Source organism: Felis catus, chromosome F2 (assembly GCF_018350175.1).
Source record: "Felis catus isolate Fca126 chromosome F2, F.catus_Fca126_mat1.0, whole genome shotgun sequence".
Classification (NCBI taxonomy): Eukaryota; Metazoa; Chordata; class Mammalia; order Carnivora; family Felidae; genus Felis; species Felis catus.
This window is the reverse complement of record NC_058385.1, coordinates 67,570,944-67,593,557: the sequence shown is the minus strand read 5'-3', so window position 1 is coordinate 67,593,557 and position 22,614 is coordinate 67,570,944. Positions and strand designations below refer to the sequence as shown.

Genomic DNA, 22,614 nt, shown 5'->3' with positions numbered 1-22,614 from the left:
TGAGTAGATAACGTGAGTGTAATATGGTGGCCACGAAGGAAGGGCATCAGTCAGTCCTTGAAGGACTTGCCTTCGACTCTTCAAAAAAAAAAATAATAATAAAAATATTTTCTCTAGGAAGATACTGAAAACCCAGCCAAGGCCTCTAAGAGCAGCCAGGTGCTCTGAAGGGAGGCTGGCTTCCTTGTAAATGGTGACACACAAAAGCAGGACAAGCAAAACCCTTGTAAAGTACAGATGGGCCTCATGTTGGCTTTTCTCTTCACAAATGGCTGTGTTTGCCCAGGATTTTACAGCTTCCTCAGTTTGGGCCTGTGAGAGAAGGTGAAGTGAAGATATCATAAAATCTGCAGCAGGAAACCGCCCAGAATGGGTGGCTGTTCAAAGATTTAGGGCCTGTTCTATCTGGATCAATCTGTTTGGTTTTTTAGGTGCAGATCTCATCCAGATTTAGAAAGAAGTCTTGTTTGTTTGTTTGTTTTGGTTTTGGTTTTTTTTGGTCTTAGCTTGGATGTTTCTCTGGGAAAATCCCTTATACATCATATTTCGCCAAATTGTTTAGAACTTGTTGCTTGATGCTGTGAACCTTTATGTTCTGAATTTCTGCAGTTAGCGATGCCCTGAACAAAGAGAGAAGGTCAATCCTAGGTCATGGTTTGAATGGAAGATGAGCTGAGTTTGAATTTTGCCTGGTTCAGCTATCAGTCAGTTCTTATGAGAGTAACTCATAATTCTATAGTATTTATTGAGCATCAGCAAGGTTGCAAAGTTGATGCTATGATTCAGCAAGTAAAGATACAGAATTCCCAGTTAAATCTGAATTTCAGGTAAACAGTCGGCAACTTTTTAGTGGACGTATGTCCTGTGCAAACTCTGTCTTCTCATCTACTGACTGACCTCTTGTACATTGAAATGCTCTTTTGAAACCAGGAAAAGGGAAAAAGCTAAAATGATATCTGTCAATATGGCCAGTTCATTTGAGGTTGTTAAAATGTTTGGAGGATGAAAAGGTTGAAACTATCGATCTATTAGATGCTTTATCTGTAATTTTCTTTCATCTAGGCTTTTCCAGTCTTCTCGGGGATGGGTGAGAGCTGGCAAGATTCCTTCTGCAGGAGACCGTTTAGGTGTTCAAATTGGGTATGGAAAAATGAGATCATTCCAAGTTCACCATTACTTCTCGGAACTGCCTTCAGGACACTTTCCCCTGAAACCCACACCTCTGCAAAAACAAAGAAATACTTCTCCCCTAACCAAACAAAAGCCAAAGGCAGATTTAGCTGCCTAGGACATCAGACAAGAAGTATCTGGGGCTCCTTAGAGGGAACTGACGGATGCCTTAAGCAGTTTAACTCCGATTTGCAGATTGTACTGCTGATACGGCTTTATTAAGTAGCAAACCAGAGAGGCAAGTGGAGTAAATTAATTGGCTGAGCGTTGAGGAAGCCTGTTGTATTTGATTGCCCAGGTTCTCCCTTGAATTAGTTGGAGATTGCGGAAGGTTTCCTCTGAGTATCTGAAACACAGACACACACAACCCCCCAAAAGCAAAACTAAACCCACCCAGCTTAGATTCCAGACCAGCCCACCCATTGGCAGTGTTTGTCTTCTCTTAGCCCAAGGAAGACCTTGGCATGGGGCTGTGTCGTCTCAGCTGCTTCCTTTTTTAAGATGCTCTCACACGCCACCTGGTACACAGTAGGTGCTGAGTGTTCGTTGCATATGGTGAACGTGGAGCAGGAAGGGACTTGTGAGAGGCTGCTATGTGCCAGGCATTGCGCTGAGTGCTTGGTGGGCATGGATTCTTGCTATCCTCACATCAACCCCACTTTACAGATGGGAAAACTGAGGCTTGAAGAGAGGCAGTGGCTTACCTAAGGCCGTGGTGAGGTGGATTGGTCTTCAGACCTTGACCCATTTGATCCTAAAGCTGGAGCTCTTTAGAACGTGCTGAAGGTAGAGAGGGGGGGTGGATTTATTGCTAGAGGACAGCATACAGAACACTTTCCTGAGTACTACAGGAGGCTCGAGGAAGGAATCAGGGTCCTATCTCTGTGCCTCTAGCCCAGAGCCAACCTGGAGGTGTGAACTTGAGCTTAGATGGTGTGAGGACTGCTGTACGGCCGGCCGCTCCCATCTGGCTGTCACTTTTGTGGAAGTCATTTAATTTATGATCTATTGATATGTTGTGGCTTCCTTCCCTCTCCCACTCACCAGTCTTCTCTAACAGACAACTTGGCATTCTCCTTTCCTTTTCTGGGTGTGCAGAGGGGAAAGAAGCCTTTGGGCCAGGCTCTGGCCTGTCACCCTTGGCTCCTGTCCTTGTCCTCATGCAAAGTGTCTGCAGTCTTCTTCTCCATAACTGGCCAGAGGGCCATGTTTATATGTCCAGGGAACCCATCGGTCCCTGAGACTGGACGACTATACAAGCCTGGCAACCCTTTCTAATTACAGGCGTTAAATAAGTTCACCCAAAGTTCAAATGAGGCCTCAAAAAGAACTCCTTACCTTGAACTCATTTTGTGTCCAGCCCTGGAACTTCCTTGTAAAAGAGCTTTCTGTATTTAATTATGTCCCGGTAGCCCTCTGGTTTGGTTGAGTCTGTAGAGCCATTTCAGGTCTGTGTTTGGAGAAGTTGATGGGATCGCCAAAAAAACTCCTTCCTGTGCTGATTCTTGGCATATACAGCCTTGGTCGTAGTTTCTAAGTGGTTTTTCTTTTCCTGTCTAGTTTAAGTGGGTGAAAAAAAAAAAATCAATTGAGTGCCTTTGAGCTGTGTGTCTTTTTATTTGCTTTCTTCTCCTTGAAGAATTTGGGCAGCAGTAAAATCTGAGTTTGCTCAGCATCAGTGGCCTCCCGAGTCCTGGAGGTGGACAGCAGGCTTTGCCTGGAACTCCCTTCCCCGCCACCCCCCCCACAGGACGGGTCTCTAGGGGGCTGGAGGATTGGGTCTGTCCAGAGAAGGAGGTTCTGGGCAGGTGTGCCCCTTTTGGTAGAATGGGCCTGGTTACAGGCATAAGAGCATCGGATTCCCTGCCAGCCTTACCACACTGATACCTGGACCCTGTTTCCTGGAAGCTGTCATTCAGTGCTCCTGGGGTACATCTTGGACATTCAGTTTTTTTTGTAAAGTACCCCCAGGTAATTCTAACGCGTAGTCAGGTTGAGAACCACTTAGTTACAAACAGTTTCAGCATCCTTAAAAGTATTTTTCTCAACGTTACCGAAGTCTGAGTAAAAGCATGTTTAGATGTTTGCACCACAACGTGAATATACTTAACACTATTGAACTGGACACTTAAGAGTGGCCAGGGGGGTAGATTGTACGTTACATGTATTTTGCCATGATTAAAAATAAAAATAGGGGCACCTGGGTGGTTCAGTTGGATAAGCTTCTGACTTCGGCTCAGGTTATGATCTCACAGTTTGTGGGTTCGAGCCCGGCGTCGGGCTCTGTGCTGACAGCTCAGAGCTTGGATCCTGCTTCGGATTCTGTGTCTCCCTCCCTCTCTGCCCCTCTCCCGCTTGCGCCCTGGCTGTCTCTCAAAAGTAAATAAACATTAAAAAAATAATAAAATAAAAAAACATTTATGGTGAAACAACATTAAAGTGAATAATTGAAATAGAAAAATAGAAAAAGCATCTTTAGCATTCTTAACAATTTCAAATATACAGTAGCCCTGTCCAAAATAATGATCTTTTTTAAAAAAATGTTTATTTTTGAGAGGGGGCGAAGGGGCAGAGAGAGAGAGAGGGACAGAGGATCCAAAGCATGCTCTGTGCTGACAGCAGAGAGCCCAATGTGGGGCTCGAACTCATGAACTGTGAGATCATGACTTGAGCCAAAGTTGGATGCTTAACCGACTGAGCCACCCAGGTGCCCCTCCAATATGATTTTCTACAATAATGGAAATTGTCCAATGTTAGCCAGTAGCACATCTGACTGTTGAGCACTTGAAGTATGAGCACTTGAAGTATGTATGTGACCTAGGAACTGATTTTTAAGTTTTACTCAGTTTCAATTTTTCCAAAATGCCCTATGTGGCTAACAACTACCATACTGGACAGTACAGATCTGTATATAACATACCATCTAAGTAAAAATAGTGAGCTTCCTGCACACCTCTGTTTCCTTCTGGCTCCTTCATTGCCTCTAAAGCCCTCCTGAAGAAATTCTAGAGCTCCTGTTGACCTTAGAGTCAAAGAGATCTGGTTTTCACTCCTCTGGGCAAATTGCTTAATCTCTCAGCCTCCTTTTCCTCTTCTGTAAGTGGGTCTAAGAAAGTACCCAGCTTTGGGGCGCCTGGGTGGCGCAGTCGGTTAAGCGTCCAACTTCAGCCAGGTCACGATCTCACGGTCCGTGAGTTCGAGCCCCGCGTCGGGCTCTGGGCTGATGGCTCAGAGCCTGGAGCCTGTTTCGGATTCTGTGTCTCCCTCTCTCTCTGCCCCTCCCCCGTTCATGCTCTGTCTCTCTCTGTCCCAAAAATAAATAAACGTTGAAAAAAAAATTAAAAAAAAAAAAAAAAAAAGTACCCAGCTTAGACGACTCCGAAATGAGACCTTGCTTGTGAAGCACTCCACACTGTGCCCTGTGTGCTGGCCCTCGAATGTTCGCTGCTGTTACTCTCCAGCTTACAGATGTGAAAATGGACATTCCCAGACTCTCTAAGTCAGTATAGTAATTCTCTCTACCTCACTTCTTAGGGCAAATGCTACCCCACCCTTGACCTGGCTGTTATTTAGAATTTGCAGTGAAGTTGCAAGAGGTGGAGTTTTTTGGTTTTTTTTTTTTTTCAAGCTAAGTAAATGACTCTTGAGTTCATTTATAACCTCATCTGCCTCAGCTGAGCCTATTTGCAGTTCTCTATTTGCAAACTCACTGTATATCAAGGGAGGGGAGGGCTGGGTGCCTGGCTGAGGTCCTCAGGGCATTTAATGCTTATATTTAAAAAAAAAAAGTCTTGGCCGAGATGTGATATTAAGGGGAGAGGAGTTGCTTCATAAGGCCCATCTTTTTCTGTCTTCATTGTTTGAATTCTCGCTTCTTTTTCTGGAATGACCACCCGAAAAGTGGCCTCATTTGCCTCTAGCCTGCCCTGTAGCAGCAGCTTTGCACTGATCTTCTGTTCCTTTCTAGGACTTGGCCATATTGGGGTTCTTCCTACCTGCTGAATGGGGCTCACCTGCCTTAGCCTGGATTCAAGGACGCCTGCAGTTTGGCCCTAGCCCAGTGCTCTGCTGCAGGCCGAGTGCTCCCCATCCCGGAGTCCCTGGCTTCTTGGAGCACGTCCCATGCCTCTCACGCTTGCCGTTTGTCCTGCTTGCACAGTGCAATGCAGACTCTATTGTTGTCTGTTGAAATCTTTCTCATCCTTCAAGGCCCCGCTACAAAGTTATCTCCTTTCTGGGCCCTCTTTTTTCCACCAAGCCAGATAGCCTTAGGCATTCTTCACATTCTGTGTTGATTCCATCTAGTATTTGTGGCATTCTACCTTAAGCGGTTGCCCTTGGGCTTTGAAGCCTGGCTCTGCCACTTCGTGAGCTAAATTACTCTGGGCAAGTTGCTCAACCTCCCTGAGACTTGATTTTCGTATCTGTGAAATGGGGGAAATAATACTTCCCTCTTAAAGTTGTAGAGGTTTACATGAGAAAGTATATGGAAAGGGCATAGCATGAAATAAATGCTAAACAAAATGCTCTTGTGTAGCTCTTGTCTGAGCTACCCTGGTAGTTTCTAGTGGAGTATCCTGCCAATAACAGGATGAGATGTTTCAGAAAATCCAAGAAACCTGTATCTCCACTTTGATATGCAATAGAGACAATATATGCTTTTCAATTCTCAACATAACGAGTAATTTGAGAGAATACGGTACATGTATTCAACAGATATCATGATGTGGCTGTTATGTGCCAGGCGCTGCTGGGGGCAGAGATACACCTGTGAACAAGACAGATAAAGTCCTTGCCCTAAAGTTGTTTTGTCTAGAAGAGGAGCAGACAAACAGCAGGATCTTGGGGAGGGCCTCTGATTTTCATTTGGAGCCAGAGGACAGGGTCAGGGAAGGCTTTGGTACAAGTGACACCTAAACTGAGAACTATGTTTTATTCTGCTATTTAATAAGCCTTTATGTGGCACAACCAGGCACTATTCTAGTGCTTTACAGATAGACTCTTACTCCTCCCAGCAACCCAGGTACTTCCTGTATATCACAGTGAGGTAGTTACTGCTATAACTCCCATTTTAGAGATGGAGAAAGTGAGGTGCAGAGAGATTAAACCGTTTGCCCACCTCATACAGCTAGGGTGAGGTAAGGCTGGGATTTGAACCCATGCAGTCCCAGGGTCTGTGCTGGTCTACCACCGTGGGCTCTCACAGCATGGTGTTTGAGAATTTCCTTTTCAGATTCTGTAATGGGTGTGTTTCATTGATGTCTTTGTTGATTGCCCTATCTATACCTTTAGGACTCACGATGAACCAGATGAAAGATAACAATCTAGGCTCTTCTCTGAAGTGCTTCAAGGAGCTCCAGGGGCCTCTCTCTATTTAAAGCAGAGTTTGACCCAGCCAACGTGATATTGTTGGGTGGTTGACTCACCCCACGGGTGCCTCTGATTTGTCAGTAGACGGAAGTAGGTGGGGGGCAGGCAGGGTGTGAGACCTAAGGCTCTGATGCAGCCGTCGAAGGTGACAACCACAGGACACACGTTTGTTCTGCTGAGGAACCCCCCCCCTCCATCGGGGTCGTCCCAGTAACGGCTCTGCACCCCACATGACCGAGTGCAAAACAGGAAGGGGGGATATTTGCAGTAGGAGGCTGGAAATGCTTCGAGATTAGTTTCCAGGGAGACCTCAGCTTCACTTCTGAGGCCTGGCTTGCTTGAGCCCGGCTTCTGCAGCTGAGCACGGAGTCATTAAGGAAGTCTTTGAGTTTGGCTTAATGGTTGTGCTTTGTTTTGAAGTGATTGTTTACTGAACCTTCAAAGCCAGCTCTCCAGCAGGATGTGATCTCGGGCCTGAATAATTGGATGAGGCACCCCAATAGGAAGCAAGTAGCGGGGAGCAGAGCCAGGAGTAGCTAGCTGGTGGCCAAGCCTTTGGCGTCTGAGTGCTCCGAGGCTCCGCAAACTGCTGCTGGAGGGACTGAGGTCGTCTTGCAGCCAGGAGTCGACCTGAAGCAAGGGTCCCTTGGAACCTGGCCTCTTTGATGTTGTGCTGGCCTTAATTAGGGACACCCTAATTAAGTCACTAAGCAGGAAGCTTATTTCTAAAAAAAAAAAAAAAATTAGCAAATGTTTTGAGAGCATTTCATGAGGGATTACTTCTCAAAGATTATGCAAGCAATATAAAGTTAATGGAAGAAAAACTAAGAAATCTCAGTTAAGTAAAAAATAGAACTCGCCCATAACCACTTGATTACAAAGTGGGTTATGTACGCATGTTTTAGACAAAGGTTCACGTGGCCTACGCTGTGCCAGAAATTTCTTTTTTCACTTAGCTTTGCACTTACGCTGTCTTTCCGTGTCTGTAATTATGAGCCATGTCAGTTTTAATGTTGTGTGGTGTTCCACTGTTTTGTTTGTGTAACAGTTGATTTATTCAATTGACCTGTATCTGAGGGCTGACTGTATGCCAAGTTCTGTGTTAAGTGCTGGGAACACAGCAGTAAATAACATGGACACAAGTCCCTGTCTCTTGGACATTCTAGGGGAGTGGGGACAAACTGAATTAGTCCTTTTGTATATTAGAATGGGGAAATATAGAGCAGGGGCGATGTTGTTGTTTTTAAATAAGGTGGCTAGGGAAGGTCTCACGGAAAAGGTGACCTTTGAGCCACACCGTGTGACGTACGTGGATATCCGAGGAAGGATGTTCCAGGTCAGGGGGAGAGTGTGCAAAGGCTTTGAGATGGGTGCCAGTTCCATGTGTTCTGTACGGATTCGTGTTTAGGCTGTGCCCGGTTTTTCACTCATTATAAGCAACACTGCAGTGAGTATATCCTTGAAGCTAGACGTTGATTTACATTGACAGTTTCCCCTGAAGGATTTAGCCTGGGTCAAAGGTACGTACTTTTCAAGGCTTTTCAAACGCATTGCCCAATGCCTTTCAGAAAGCGCATATCAGTTCACATTCCCATGTGTGGGTGCTCATCACCAGGGATTATTTCTCAAGGAGCTAGACTTGAATATTGGGACTGAGAAATTGCTGAGGCCATAGCTTGCAAGGCCTCAGAGGGACTGGGCGTCTTATCTGGGGTGGTGATTCTCAAATCTTGCTGTGTGTGATTGTAGCGAGAAAGTAGGAATCTCCCCTGGGGAATGTGTTAAATGCAGGTATCTGGGCCCCCTCCCCAGAGATTTTGGTTCTGTAGCCCCGGATGGGGCTCAGACATCTGTAGTTTCAGCAAACATTCCTGGTGAGTCTCTGGTAGGTTGTGATTACACCAGTGGGGGGTGGTTCATGGGCCACCCTGAGCTACCTACCAAGAGCCTCCTGTGCCACCCACGAAGCTCTCCTGCTCCCCTCTCCCGTGCCCCCAAATTACACTTCCCTGGAAAGTGTTCCAGGTGACCAAAATGACGCTCAAGCCTAAATGTAGCATGATCTCCTGTATTTCCTTTCCTTTGTTGTTTCTCTTTTTAAAAGTTCGTGTATTTATTTTCAGAGAAAGAGAGAGCAGGGGAGGAGCAGCTAGAGAGGGAGAGAGAGAATCCCAAGTGGGCTCTGTTGTCATCGCAGAGCCCAAAATGGGGCTCTATCTCATGAACTGCAAGATCATGACCTGAGCTGAAATCAAGAGTGGGACGCTTAACCGACTGAGCCACCCAGGCGCCCCCTTTGCTAATTGTTTCTTTTGCAAGGAAAATTTTCTCCCTTCTTTATTTCCTTCCTCTTTGCCAGGGAAACTCCCCTTTGTCCTTAAAGACCTAGGTGAGGCAGTACCCACCTCTGGAAGCTTGCATCAACCCCACCTCCTAGTGCTTTATATTTGGAGTATTGTGCCCTCTGACTGGTGGCTCACACATCAGCGTTCCTACTAGCTAGAGTTCCTCAACGCTTTGATTCCTAATCTCTGTGTGGCCTGTACCCCACTCTGTGCCTGTGCATAGTAGGTGCTCATTAAATGTCTGAGTTAGGGTGGCTGGCATTGTACGTTGACTCCTGAAAATAGCAGTCACTGGGATTTATTGAGTTCTAAGTGCTGGTCACCATTCTAAGCACTTGCATTATTTCCCTTATCCTCATTGCTTTCCTTGGAGGTGGGGACTAGCATGGGCATCGTTTACAGATGAAGACAGGGCAGTTCCACGTGACTAAGTAACCTAGGTCACCCAGTGAGTAGATCTGAAATCTTGCAGTCTGACTCTAGAGCCATGCTCTTTTAAAAAAAAAATTTTTTTTTAATGTTTCTTTATTTAGAGGGAGAGAGAGCAGGGGAGGGGGAGAGAGAGAAAGAATCCCAAGCAGGCTCCACACTGCTAGCACAGAGCCCCTCGCAGGGCTCAGACTCCCGAATCGTGAAAATCACGAGCTGAGCTGAAATCGAGTCAGACACTTAACTGACTGAGCCACCCAGGCGCCCTTCTCGCGCCATGCTCTCAACCGCTACATCACACTGGTCCTTTCAGACGCTGGAGTCTGGCTGCCCATCAGGGCACTTACCCAGGCGAGGAGGAGGAGGGCGTGCAGTGGAAAGACTACAAAGAGGGTGGTGGGTGTAGAGGTATCAAACAGAGTTACTGCCTTTTTTGGTGACCTCCCCCCGCCCCCACCGCCGGCTGCCATTCCTAGCAGCCTGGGGTGGGGTTTGGGGGTTGTGGAGGAGGCACTGTTTGGTGGAAGGTGGCAGAGCACACGAAGTGTGCGCAGAGTCGTGAGGGGTGGACCTGACAAGTTGCAGAATCGGGTTTGGGATTGGGTGGAGGCAAGTCTGAGAGGGCACTTCCAGGGAGAAGTGGGTGAGGACAGGTGCGCAAACAGGAAATAATGGTGACGATACTTAAACATTTGATAGGGTGTGCAGGTCACCAAGTATTTTGTTCACTATTTCATGTGGACATTTATACACAGGAAAAACCAATGGAACAGAAGCTTTGCACTCTACGCAGTGGGACAGGGGTTGGGTGGGGGGGTAGATGTACATGTATTATTTCGGGGAGGCGTAGATGTAGCACTTGGGTGAGAGCCTCCGGCCCCCGTGCAAGGTGGTTAGATCTTGAGTTCACAAGTGTCCGGTTGTGGAGAAGGAGTAAGTTTTAGGTGAATATATGAAACGGTTGCATTTTATTTAATTTTATTTCATCTATTTATTTTGTGAGAGAGCGTGCATGTGAGCAGGGTAGGGGCTCAGAGAGTGGGAGAGCAAGAATCCCAAGCAGCCTCTGCACCATTAGCAGAGAGCCCGATGGGAGGCTTGAACTCATGAACTGGGAAATCATGACCCGACCCGACACAGAGAGTCTTGACTAGATGCTTAACCGACTGAACCCCCCTGGTGCCCCTGGAACAATGGCATTTTAAAAAGAACTGGGCAGGGGAACGTGGGTGGCTCAGTTGGTTGAACGTCCGACTTCAGCTCAGGTCGTGATCTCACAGTTCATGGGTTCGAGCTCCATGTCAGGCTCTGTGCTGACAGCTCGGGGCCTGGAGCCTGCTTCGAATTCTGTGTCTCCCTCTCTCTGCCCCTCCCCTGCTCATGCTCTGTCTCTCTCTCAAAAATAAGTAAACATAAAACTCTTTTGGGGCGCCTGGGTGGCGCAGTCAGTTAAGCGTCCGACTTCAGCCAGGTCACGATCTCGCGGTCCGTGAGTTCGAGCCCCGCATCGGGCTCTGGGCTGATGGCTCAGAGCCTGGAGCCTGTTTCCCATTCTGTGTCTCCCTCTCTCTCTGCCCCTCCCCCGTTCATGCTCTGTCTCTCTCTGTCCCAAAAATAAATAAACGTTGAAAAAAAAAATTAAAAAAAAAAACAACAACTCTTTTTAAAAACAACTGGGCAAACTTAGGAGCACTTCACGATACAAACTGGGTGCGAGGGCAGACCTTTCCCTGACCTTAGGCGGATTACTTAACCTCTGTGCTTTATTTTCCTGTGGAAAAGGAAAAGTGTTAAATGCCTGTCTGCCAAGTGCCCACACAGGGCTGTCTTGGGAGCCCTTTATACTCTCTCAAGTACTGTGTAAATGTGAGATGGGGTTCTTAATGATGATCATGAAATAAATTTGGACTCCTAGGCGGCCTTAGGTGTCTATCTGAAATAGTAAAGGCAATATGGCGGTACAGATTGGGGGGATAAATTTGGGGAATAGGAAGGGAGAGGAGAGGGGTTCACGCATCCATTTTGCAAAAGTTAAAATAATAGGACTGGAAGCCTAGTTGCAGTTCCAGAACAACCCAGGGGTGCCCAGAGTGGCTTTGTCACCTTATGGCCGCCACCGTCCAGCACACCTTTCTGCATCTGCCCTGTCTAATACCGAAGCCACTAGCCCCATGCGGCTGTTGAACACTTGAGTGAGGAGCTGAATTTTACATTTTATTTAACTGTAATTAATTTAAAGTTACATCCAGGTGGCTAGTGGCTCTTCTATTGGAAGGCTCAGGATAGACAAAGGAATGCCTCTTGGTAGAAAATGTAAAAACCAATCATACTTTGAAGATACAGTTGACCTATTTGTTTGGTTCTTCTTTTATTCCTGGTGGAGATCTACCTGTGTGTCAGAAAACAGGCATTCTGGGCATGGAACCTCCTAGCGCTGGAGGAAGAAGACGCTGATGTCCTTGACTTAAGCAGGGTGTTATGGCTACAAATGGAGAAGTTTGTGAGGGGAGGTTGGGTGGAGGAAGCCCCTTTTGTGGTTAAATCTTCCTTTTCACAGGCGTGTTTATTGTTGGTGAGCTTGGGCAAGTGGGTGAGGGTGGGCGTGTGAGGAAGTAACCATTGATTATCCCCAAGGCTGTCATCCACTTGATGGACAGGGATAATTAGTGGATTAGGCAAGCCCCAATCAGAGAATAAAAGCCCAGGAATGGTTTTTATGATGGATGGGCTTCCACAGTGCATTTCTTCTGAGGGTCTCGGGGGCCCTCCCTCTTGCAGAATGGGGTGGGGAAGGGTGGTCTGGGGGACAAAGCTGTGACAGACAGTCAGGGGCCCTGTCCTTCATCCTTCACACCCACTTCTGGAAGCTGCAGATTCCTGCCTCCTGCTTGTAGAAGCCTGGGGTCCAGAGGCACGCCTGCTCAGGTCAGAAGCTTCTTCTGGAAGCTTTGCTTTTCATTTCCCTGAAGGCTGAGCTCAACAAGGGCTGACCTAGAAGGGGAGGAGGAGGGATGCTGTGGGCTGCACTGCTCAAGCTCATTCTGAGGAGGTTCCCGCAGACCTGCCCCGAGGACCTGGTGGCTGGGGAGGTGACAGCATCAGCCTTTAGAGATGCTCCAGACAGGTTCTCTGATCTGGCAGAAGCAGATCAGTTCCGGCATCCATGGAAAACCAGAATATATGATCAAGTTATCCATCATCATACCGCTAATGACAGCACCCGTGACCATTTCTGGTTCATTCCTATCAGACCTTTTCCAACACAAAGGGCTTTTCTTTGTTTTGTGTCTTTGTGTTGTTTTTTTTTTCCCCCAAGTTCTTGAGGATCATGACCATTTCTAGGGTGACATTATAGCTCCCCTGGAGCATTTGCAGTTCTAATTGGGAGCTGTGTGTTGGGGGAGGCCTTGCACCTCACTTTGCGGACCAGGCAGGACCCAGCCTGCCTACTGAGTGGCTTTCTGCAGGCCTGGGCTGGGCAGCCGGTTCTGTTGAGCACACTTCCCAGAATCAGGGTAGCGCTTGGGTCACGACGTCAGTCCTCAGCTGCAAAATAATAGCATCTGCTTCTCAGATTGTTGTGAGCGTGTAATAGAGCGTGTATCCAGCTGTGTTCTTCTGTGTGGTCTGTGGACCAGCAGCCTCAGCATCACTCAGGTTAAACATGCAACATCCAGGCCCACCTCACACCAAGAGAATCAGAACTTGCGTTTTTGCAAGATCCCCAGGTGGTAGAAACAATGTATGTGAAAGTTAGAGAAACGCTGATATGTGTGCCTGGCACCAAGCAACCCTTTAGAAAATGGTGATGCTTAATGATGATGATGGTGACATTGACGTCATCAGGGTGAAAAGTGGGGCTTGGGTGGGGGGGCTCCCTGTCCGGCGGTGTGCCCAAGACTTGAGTCCTCAGGATCATGACCACTGGCGAGCCAGCCTCCATCTGCAACCTTTGGACAGGACAGAGGCCTTTGAGCTGGAACCCTACTCCCTATAGCCTGCACCCTGCTCCTCCAATCACTGTTTTATTCTCATCTAAGCTGAATGCTTCCTCCTTGTGAGAGTCTTCTCCAGCTCTGGCTCCTCTCAGATCACCCCTTCTCTGACCACGGCTCCCGGCTCCTCTGTGTTCCCTGTGTGGCAGCGTGGGTGTCTGATTCGCTCAGCTGTCCCCTGAGGTTCTGCTGTCGCAGCGGGCTGGGCTGGGCTGGGAGAGGCAGTTGCTGCATTATTTATGGGGCATCGTTAACCAGCCGCACTGATGAGTTACACACAGTTTATTCTTCTGCTTCGTGTGTGGGATGCCATCCTGGGCTCTGTTTAATACAGAACAAAACAAAGCAAAACAGAACCCCAAGCCAAAACAGCCACGGGCTGAGCCCTGCGCTCTGCATTAGGCGAGTGGCCTGTCCAGCCTTCTGGCTGTGGGGAGAGTGGAGGAAGGGGGGAGAAGAGGAGAGGGACCCAGGCGTGTTCCCAGAGTTCAACTTCGAGGGAGGGAGGGGTGGGTAAGCTGGCTCACATATTTGTTTAAGTGGCCACAAAACTCTCAGGGAAGTTGACAGATTGGGTGGGACTTCTTTTTCAGAAGTAAGAAAATGACTTCAGTTTCCTCCCCACTCCCTAAGGAACCAGGCTGCTGTTAGGTATGTGACCTGTTAGGTTCTCTGGTCACCTAGGTGGTGTGGGATTTATGTCCCTCACCATCTGCCTGGAATTCTGCTCTCTTCTTTGTGGTGGAACTCTGACCTTGCCCTCGAAGGCTGCTCATGGTCACCTTGTCCATCCTGCCCAGGTCCTGCCAGTCCCCAGCATGAGTGCATCACTCCAGTGTCCCTTGGCGAGAGCCCCCTTGTGTCATCTCTGCTTCCCTGTCTGTGTGCCAGCCGTTGCTCTTACTAGAAACCTTTTTCCTTCCTCCCTCTGTTTCTCTGTCCTGGAGCCCACGGTGTGGTGGGGGAGACTCAGGCTCACAGATGGTGAGTTGCATGATGTGGGGGAAGCAGGTGCATTTGAGAATGCTGTGGAAGAGGTGACATTTGAGCTACGCGGTGATGGTGGAATAGGAATTTTCAAGATTGGTGCATCCCCTTGGAGGTCGGAAGAGAGAAGAGCCGCCCTTGGTGCTGTGTGTGGTGTGGGGAGCATGGTGGACGCCCCACCTGGCGGATGCAGGGGTGGGGCCCTGTAGCCGGTCTTCAGGGAAGCCCCGCCTCTCTTGCTGTAGGAGGGGGGCAGTCTTGCAGCTTGATTAAAGGAGTGTCCTCTACATGTTTGTAAACAGGCTCGTTTTCTCTTCCCGTTTCTATAATAGGGGACTTTCCCTTTTTCGGAATCCAGTGTGGTCTAAGGTCTATTTTCAACAAATTGCCAGGGGTTCAAAACCTACCCTCCTCTCCAAAGAAAGTCAGGTGGTTCCAGGGAGAGGAGAGTCACATTCCAGTTGCCCGTCACTTTGGACTTGGCAGAACCCGGGTGCCCGGTGGGAGTCTCATTTGCTTTGATTTTGGTCTGGAAAGTTGTGAAACTTTTATGTGTTCTCTGGTGAGCCCCATGGTGGGGTCTGTGTGAAGACTTTTTCACAGCCCCGGGAAATGCATTCCTAGGGACCTCAAATGTGACCTGAGCCAGGTCAGAACCAGAAGCCTCAGAGGGGAGCTTTCTGGGACTTCTTGGTGGGTGGTGCAGGTCAGAAAATTGAGGACTGTGTTGGAATTGCTTTCTAAAAGGGTTCTCAGTGGATACTGCATCTTGATCTGCAGATTTCTTTTGAAATTTGAGCATTCTCGCTTTGGCTCAGTCTTAGAGTCTAGAAAAAGCCAGAGCTTTTTCTCTGTTACCTTTAACGCTTTGTTCAAATTTCTTCTCTCTCCTTTCTCACTTCCTCCAAGATTGTGATTTTAGTAGTAAAACTACTTTTAGGTGGGTAGAAACTTTTTTCTACCTTGAAAGAAACTTAAAAAAACAACCCAGATCTCGAACAATCCAACATCACTTTGCCTTTACCTTTTAATAACATTTACACACTTTTTAAAAAAAAATTTCTCAATAAGGAGGCTTTTTGTCTTCTGTTCTTAGAAGTTCTTTTCTTTTCCTTTTCATTTTTTTTTTTTTTTAGAATCCATTAAATTATATATTGCCTAAAACAGGTGGGCCTGACACTCTTTGATAGACTGTCGAATATCATTAAATCAGGAGCGAGCTGCTTTTGGAAGCCTTCTTCTGGCTGAGTGGGCGTTCGTGGGTGGAGAGCTATGTGCTGCACCCCTTGACTGGAGAGGGGACCCTCCTTTTGTTGCTAATTTGGTAAAGACTTAAGTGAGGCTCCAAGCAGTGGGGGTAGATAAGTAGTTTTTTGTTTTTTTTTTTAAAGTGCTTTGAGCAGTAGATTTCAGGCGCATTCATGTCGGTTTGAGTACTCTTCCTGCCATGTATTTGGGGGTGACTGAGACGAGGCTGACATGTGCCCAGCTAGTTAACTAGTCGTGAGCTACAGCTGGTTCTGTACTTAGGCCTAAGAATGTGGGATCCCAGCCTGGATGGACAGTCTGACTTGGAGGTTTTCACATCTCTGCCAGCATCCTGAGGGAGATTGCAGGGGCCTGTACACCCTTGGTTCAGTTCTATCAAATGTTCATTGGACACTGACGGAGTTCCTGGCATTGCCCTGAAGCGCTTTAAAAACATTTTTTTTTTTTGGGGGGGAGCTCCTGGGTGGCTCAGTCCGTTGGGCGTCCACCTTCGGCTCAGGTCATGATCTCACGGCTCATGGGTTCGAGCCCCACGTCGGGCTCTGCGCTGACAGCTCAGAGCCTGGAGCCTGCTTCGGATTCTGTGTCTCCTCTCTCTCTGCCCCTTCCCCGCTTGCGCTCCGTCTCTCTCTGTCTCCCAAACACAGAATCCGAAGCGTGCTCCAGGCTCTGAGCTGTCAGCGCAGAGCCCGACGTGGGGCACGAACCCACAGACTGTGAGATCATGGCCTGAGGTGAAGTCAGTCACTTAACTGACTGAGCCTCCCAGGCACCCCTGCCCTGAGCACTTTCCGATCCTAGTTATTCCTCACACCAGCCCTGAGAAGCAGTGACTTATCCCCTTGTGGAAGTCGAACGACTTGCCTGATAACACATTGCAAACCAGAGAGCCACGGTTCAGTCTGGGAGACTGGATTCCCGAGTTGGTGTCCCTTACTCTTTCCCTACAATCTTTCAGTGATGAGAGTGGTCAGGAATGATGATGGAATTATTTGTTTTTGTTATTTGTCATTGTAAGGAGCAGGCCCTGAGAGGTAAAGTGACTTCCCCTGATCCTTGGCAGAGCCATGGCTAGAAGTCAGGACTTTGTGCTCCCTGCACTGGCCTCGTGCCATTCTGGCATGTTCTCTATGAAATGTGCCTCCCTTTTTTTCTTAAACATTCTAGATCATCTCAGTGACCTTCTCCAGGGGTCCCTGCATGGGCGTGATTGGTGTTGGGAAAAGGAGGGCCCAGCACTCCTGGCCTCCTTTACGTCGATGAACGCCGATGCCTTCCAGCCTTTTGGCTACAAGTTGGTGGTCAGTATATCTGAACATCTTCAGCCTTTTCAGAAGAGCTTCTCATACTTTTTTTGTGGATCTGAAAGAGAATCAAAGGTTAGGTGAGGCTGTAATTGGTTGCTTTGAACTCTTACGCTTTTAAGGATGCTGACTGATGTCTATCTGGATGGGGATCCCCAGTGGCCAGTCAGAGGACTCTGATCTCAGCCCTTACCTCTTTAATTACTTGGATGTAGATGTAGAAGGGACATTCATACTTGATAAGAAAATGGTAAATATGTTAGGTGTTTTCATTGGAATTCCCCACAATGTCTCGATGGGTCTGGAATGGTAGCCTGAGCTGTCAAAGGTTCATTCAGTGTAAGTTAAAATAAAGTTGTGCTCTTGGGTAGAAGCAGCCAACCGGGGCACAGAGACAAGATGGAGGCGGTGTGGCTTAGCAGAACGGTGACAGGATCTGTGCGTGGGTATTGGTGTCAGTAGCTGCCAATGGACCTCTGCCAGGAGCCAGTCAGACAGGATCCCTGGGGTGTGGCTTAGTGCCCCGTGGGAGCAAATTGTCGCTTGGGGGAATAAATCCAGAGACCTGCAGTTGGGCCAAGCAGGTCTCAAAGGCAGAACTGATGGATGTGCTCTTGTGGCATCTGTGGAACAGACTTTAGGCTCCGGGTGGGTTGTAAATTCATGGTGTTTTGTTGCCAGAACCTCTAGTTTGATCTGAAAATTAAAAAAAAAAAAAGTAGTGACTATTGTTTTCATAAAAATGATACATGATCCTTATTTAAAACACACACACACACACACACACACACACACACACACACACACACACAATTCTGGCCATATGGGAAAGTACAAACAGGGAAGTAACCTATTGGTCCAAATCTTAACTTCCAGAAATAGCCCATTTTAATTTTGGTAGAGAATTTTCCGGACATCTCTGTGTGCATTTTCAGGCAGGCTTGATACCTACAGAGATGTATAAAGAGACAGTTTTTTTTTTAATGTTTATTTATTTTTGAGAGCGAGGATGAGCCAGGAGGGGCAGAGAGGGAGAGGGAGACACAGAATGTGAAGCAGGCTCCAGGCTCTGAGCTGTCAGCACACAGCCCGATGTGGGGCTCAAACTCACAAACCATGAGATCATGACCTGAGCTGAAGTCAGACACTTAACCGACTGAGCCACACAGGCTCCCCTAAAGAGACTGTTTTATGACAAGATGTAAAACAAAAATATATTTAATTTTACTTTCATGTAACAGTATTGAAACTGGAGTGAAGTAATACTGGAGAGATTACTGAACTTCAGATGATGATTTCTTCTCCAAAAGAACTTAGTTTTTCAGACATCCCTCTAAAGCAGTGGTTCTTTTTTTTTTTTAATTTTTTTTAATGTTTATTCATTTTTGGAGAGAGAGGCAGAACATTAATAGGGGAAGGGCAAAGAGAGAGGGAGACACGGAATCTGAAGCAGGCTCCAGGCTCTGAGCTGTTAGCACAAAGCCCGACGCGGGGCTCGAACTCACAAACCATGAGATCATGACCTGAGCTGAATTTGGACGCTTAACCGACTGAGCCACCCAGGCGCCCCCCCCCCTTTTTTTTAGTGTTTATTTTGCCAGGGAGTGAGAGAGAAGGGGAGGGGCAGAGAGAGAGGGAGACAGAATCCCAAGCAGACTCCACATTGTCAGCACAGAGCCTGACATGGGGCTCAAACTCACTAACTGGGAGGTCATGACTTGAGCTGAAATCAAGAGTCAGATTCTCAACTGACTGAGCCATCCCAGGCACCCCTAAAATAGTGGTTCTTAACCAGGGGATGATTTTGTCCCATAAGGTCCATCTGGCACAGATGCCTGGAGACATTTTTCGTAGTCCCCACCAGTGGCATCTGTGAATGTTCCTGGCATCTCATGAACCGAGGTCAGGGATGGGGCTAGACACCCTGCTGTGCACAGGACAGCCCCTCCCAACCCCCCAAAAGAACTGTCTGGCCCCAAATGTCCTTGGTGGCAAGGTTGAGAAACTGTCCCCAAGGGTAAGAAAATAAGATTGTTAAAACCAATAGGAAGATGAAATCATTATGTTTTAGCTCAGTTTCAATTATAGACTATTCTGATTGGGCTTCTGCAGTGAAAGATGGGATGATTAACTTCATTAGAGTTTCTCCCTCCTCTCCTTAAACTGCAGAATCAGGAGGTGGCCCATGTTAGGCTCACCATGTCAGTGTTCTTAACACTTACATTCTGTCCTGCACCGATCACCCCCTAGGTGTTTAATCTTAGTTCTATGTTTAAATGATTCCGTGCCAAACTCTTCTTTTTTATTTTAAGTTTTTCTTTCAAGTAAACTCGACACCACACATGGGGTTGAACTCACAACCTGAGAACAAGAGTCACGCTTTACTGACTGAGCCAGCCAGGCACCCCCCAGCTCCATCTCTCTAGCCATGGTTTTTTCCTTTCCTGGGTTTGTTTTGCATCACCTCTTGGTCAGTTGGCTATTTGATCTTAATATAAATTTAATGTGTAGGGAGGTGTCACAGTCCACTCTGGTTTGCTCCAGTCAGAATGGCACCTGCAGTTTTGAGTTTGTGTCTGAGTACCACACTTAAAAGAGAGACGTCGTGCAGTGTCCCAGGATGCTGCAGGGACGTGAAACAGGGGCCTGTGTAGAAGATGAACTGCACTTGGGAAGGGAAGGGAAAGCTGTGGATGAATTCCCCGAGAAGACCTCCCTCTGGAAGCCGGGTAGGCCTTCGCTCTGAGGGTCCCCAGAAGGTTCAAGCCAATGCTGCATGGACACAAAAGACAGGGTGGCAGAGAGAGGTGTTGAGCTCCCTGTGAACCGAAATGTGGGGAGGAACTACCTGTTGGCATGTTGTATGTAGATGTTGGGTTCAAGCCATCAGCTGAGTGGCTCTATTTAGGTATCTTCTCAACCTTGAGATTCTGATGGTCTAACAACGCTTCCCAATAGCTGCCTGTCCTAGAGGGGCTCCAGTCACTCTGGTTCTCTCCTCCCCGTCCTTTGAGATAAGGGTGAAAAAAGCCACAGCCGTGGTCACGTGGTTCAGGGCAGAGCCTTACGTGTTCTACACATCTTGAATTTGGACCCATCATCTACTACTCAAAAGGTGATCCATCCATCTATAGGTTAGATTCCACCAAACGTGTTCCAGTCGGTGTTTGTAGTATTTATAAGATTACCGGGCCTGAGTGTATTCGAAACCCATTTCTGAGCCAATACGTTTATATATAATCTGGGCAGCATACCATAGACTGCAGAGGAAGAGAGCACACACAGATCGTTCCCTGTGTAATTGGAGTCTGGGTGTTCTGTTATTGTCTTAGTCAGGTGTCGGTCACAGCATGCCTTACTGATCGATGACTTTGTTTTGTTGTAGGGGAGCTATCCAGTTTGGGAGGATTTCATAAACAAAGCAGGAAAGCTACAGTCCCAGCTTCGGTAAGTATAGAAGCCTGTCGTTCCCAGAAAATGGCAACATCCACAGACAAAGGGTGGAATAGGACAGACCCAGGATGCAGATTGAGGTTAATTTTGGAAGCGTTACAGGTACAGAAGCATGTAGTGGGTTCTAATTTGAGCATTGCCACTTGTTAGCCTTATGTCTTGGGCCCCGGTTCCCTTAGGTAAAACTGAACTGTCTGCTCTGCCTTCTTCCATAGGAATTTTGAGAGTCAGATGAGCTGTTATATATGTAAGGTAATAATGGGCAACATTCATGTAACGCTCACTATGTGCCAGGCATATGTTAATTAAATCTCCCAACCCTGGGAGGTAAGTACAGCTATTATCCTCAATTTACTGGTGAAAAAAAATGAGGCACAGAGAAACTTAACCAACTTGTGCAAAGTCACACAGCTAGTAAAAGCCAGAGCAGGGATTTGAACCTGAGTCTGGCTGCGAGGTCCATTCTGCTTACTGCCTATCCGTATAAAGAGCTTACAGCTTATTGTTGACTACTGTGTCATTCCATTTGTGTGCGATGTCTAGAAAACGCACATCTGCAGAGACAGATGTAGATTAGTGGCTGCCTGGGCCTAGTGGAGGAAAAGGAGATTGAGTACACGTGGGCATGAGGAATCTTTTCGGGGTGATGGAAATGTCCTAAAGTTGGCTCGTGCTAGTGGTTGCAAAATTCTGAGTTCACTAAAAAATTGTTGAATCACACACCTACAAAGGTTGAATTTTATGGTATACGAATTATCCCTCAATAAAGCTATTTAAACAACAAGATCTAGGGTCAGTCGGCTCTAAGGGGCTATTGTTGCTTTGTCTTGTGCTTGTTTATGTATCATTTGATGTGAAATAGAATCTTCTTGTTACAGCTGTATGCTTTTAAATCAGTGAGGAGAAAGGCTACTCAGCGGTGTTCCATGAGGGACAGGGCATTTACAAAAGCAGTAATTCTCATGACTCCTGTTCATGGCATAAGGGGGATGACATCAGTTGTTTTGAATGTATGCAGGTGGTTTTCCAGAGGACAAAGCAAGTAGGGGTTTTCTAGGATAAAAAACCATGTGGATGACATGACACTTTTGGTCCTTTGCCCATGGACATCAGGGGGTTACCGCCCAGAGCTTTAACCATAGGACTGGACATTTCGTGGTTCCCCTGTGGATCAGGAGAGAAGAACTCCAGAAGGATGGATCTTTCCTCTTCCATTCTGTCAGCTTTGTGGGGCCTGGGATTTTCTATCCCATGCACCTGGGGTTTCCCAAGCTGTCATTGGTCTTCCAGGAGACTCAGGAATACAGCCCCTTCTCTGTTTGTCAGATCCTTTACCATTTCGGTGCTTAAGAACTTGTAAAGACTTTCTGCTGGGCCAGCTCCACTCTCTTCTGTCTGAATGCAAAGCCCTGCAGAAGCCTTTACCGGCCTCACCTTATCAAGCTATGTCTACTCACCCTTCTCATTGATTTCAAATAGTCTCCATTCTGTAGGTCCCTGCTGGAATCAACCAGTAAAACATTTAAGTAGCCTCCCCCCACTACCATCCCCCCAACACATACACGTTTTTCTTATATGGCCTCATTTAATTATCTGGCAGCCTTTTCAGGGTCGACCAATGAAAAGATTCTCTTCCCCTTTTACCAAAGAGCAAGCCAAAACTTAAGGTAAATATGAGGTTAGTACAGCTGATTAGTTACAGTAAAACTTTTAAAGCAATCTTATACTCACTAGTACAAAGTACACTTTTTGTTTTTTAACAACTGTTTAGGCCTCCTGAGGGCAGGGACCATTTCTTTATTTTGTCAAACTGGTAGTGCCCAGCTGAGAGCCTCACGCACATGGTTTGGTGTTCTGCAGTAAAGAAAGGATAAGGCTATAGAAGAGGCAAATAAGCTGGGAACACATACACCAAATCACTCCTTTGTGCTGCCCCATCAGAGAACTAAGATATATTATGACAACAGCAGACAATGAAATAGGACTCATTGGAAGGCGGTGTTTAAAAGCTCCTAATTCCTCACACTTGACCACCATCCTCCTTTTCAGTGGAGCCCTGGTGACGGAGTAATACACAAGGCATCTCTATAGCTGGCTCATTAAATTGGGATGATTGGCATTGACTTGAAAATAAATCCAGCCATTGTGTCAGATAGTAACTGTAAATCAGAATGAGCTATTTATAAATCCCAGGATGTTTGATAAAGCTGACTTTTCCAGGGTTTGCGTATGATGTCAACTCTTTGAAAAATATGCTTCAAAGGGGTTTTTTCTTTCAGTTTTCTTCCGTGT

At 47.0% G+C, this 22,614-nt stretch overlaps 1 protein-coding gene across 14 annotated transcripts in view; it reads left to right on the top strand.

Moving 5' to 3' along the window:
• Positions 1–22,614, top strand: part of MTSS1 (MTSS I-BAR domain containing 1) — a 175,380-nt gene that overhangs the window by 14,714 nt on the left and 138,052 nt on the right. For all 14 annotated transcript variants that reach the window (XM_045050013.1, XM_045050011.1, XM_045050015.1 and 11 more), the window contains one exon: positions 20,255–20,316. In XM_045050013.1, coding sequence (XP_044905948.1) covers positions 20,255–20,316 — 62 coding nt within the window. The remainder of the gene's footprint in view (positions 1–20,254; positions 20,317–22,614) is intronic.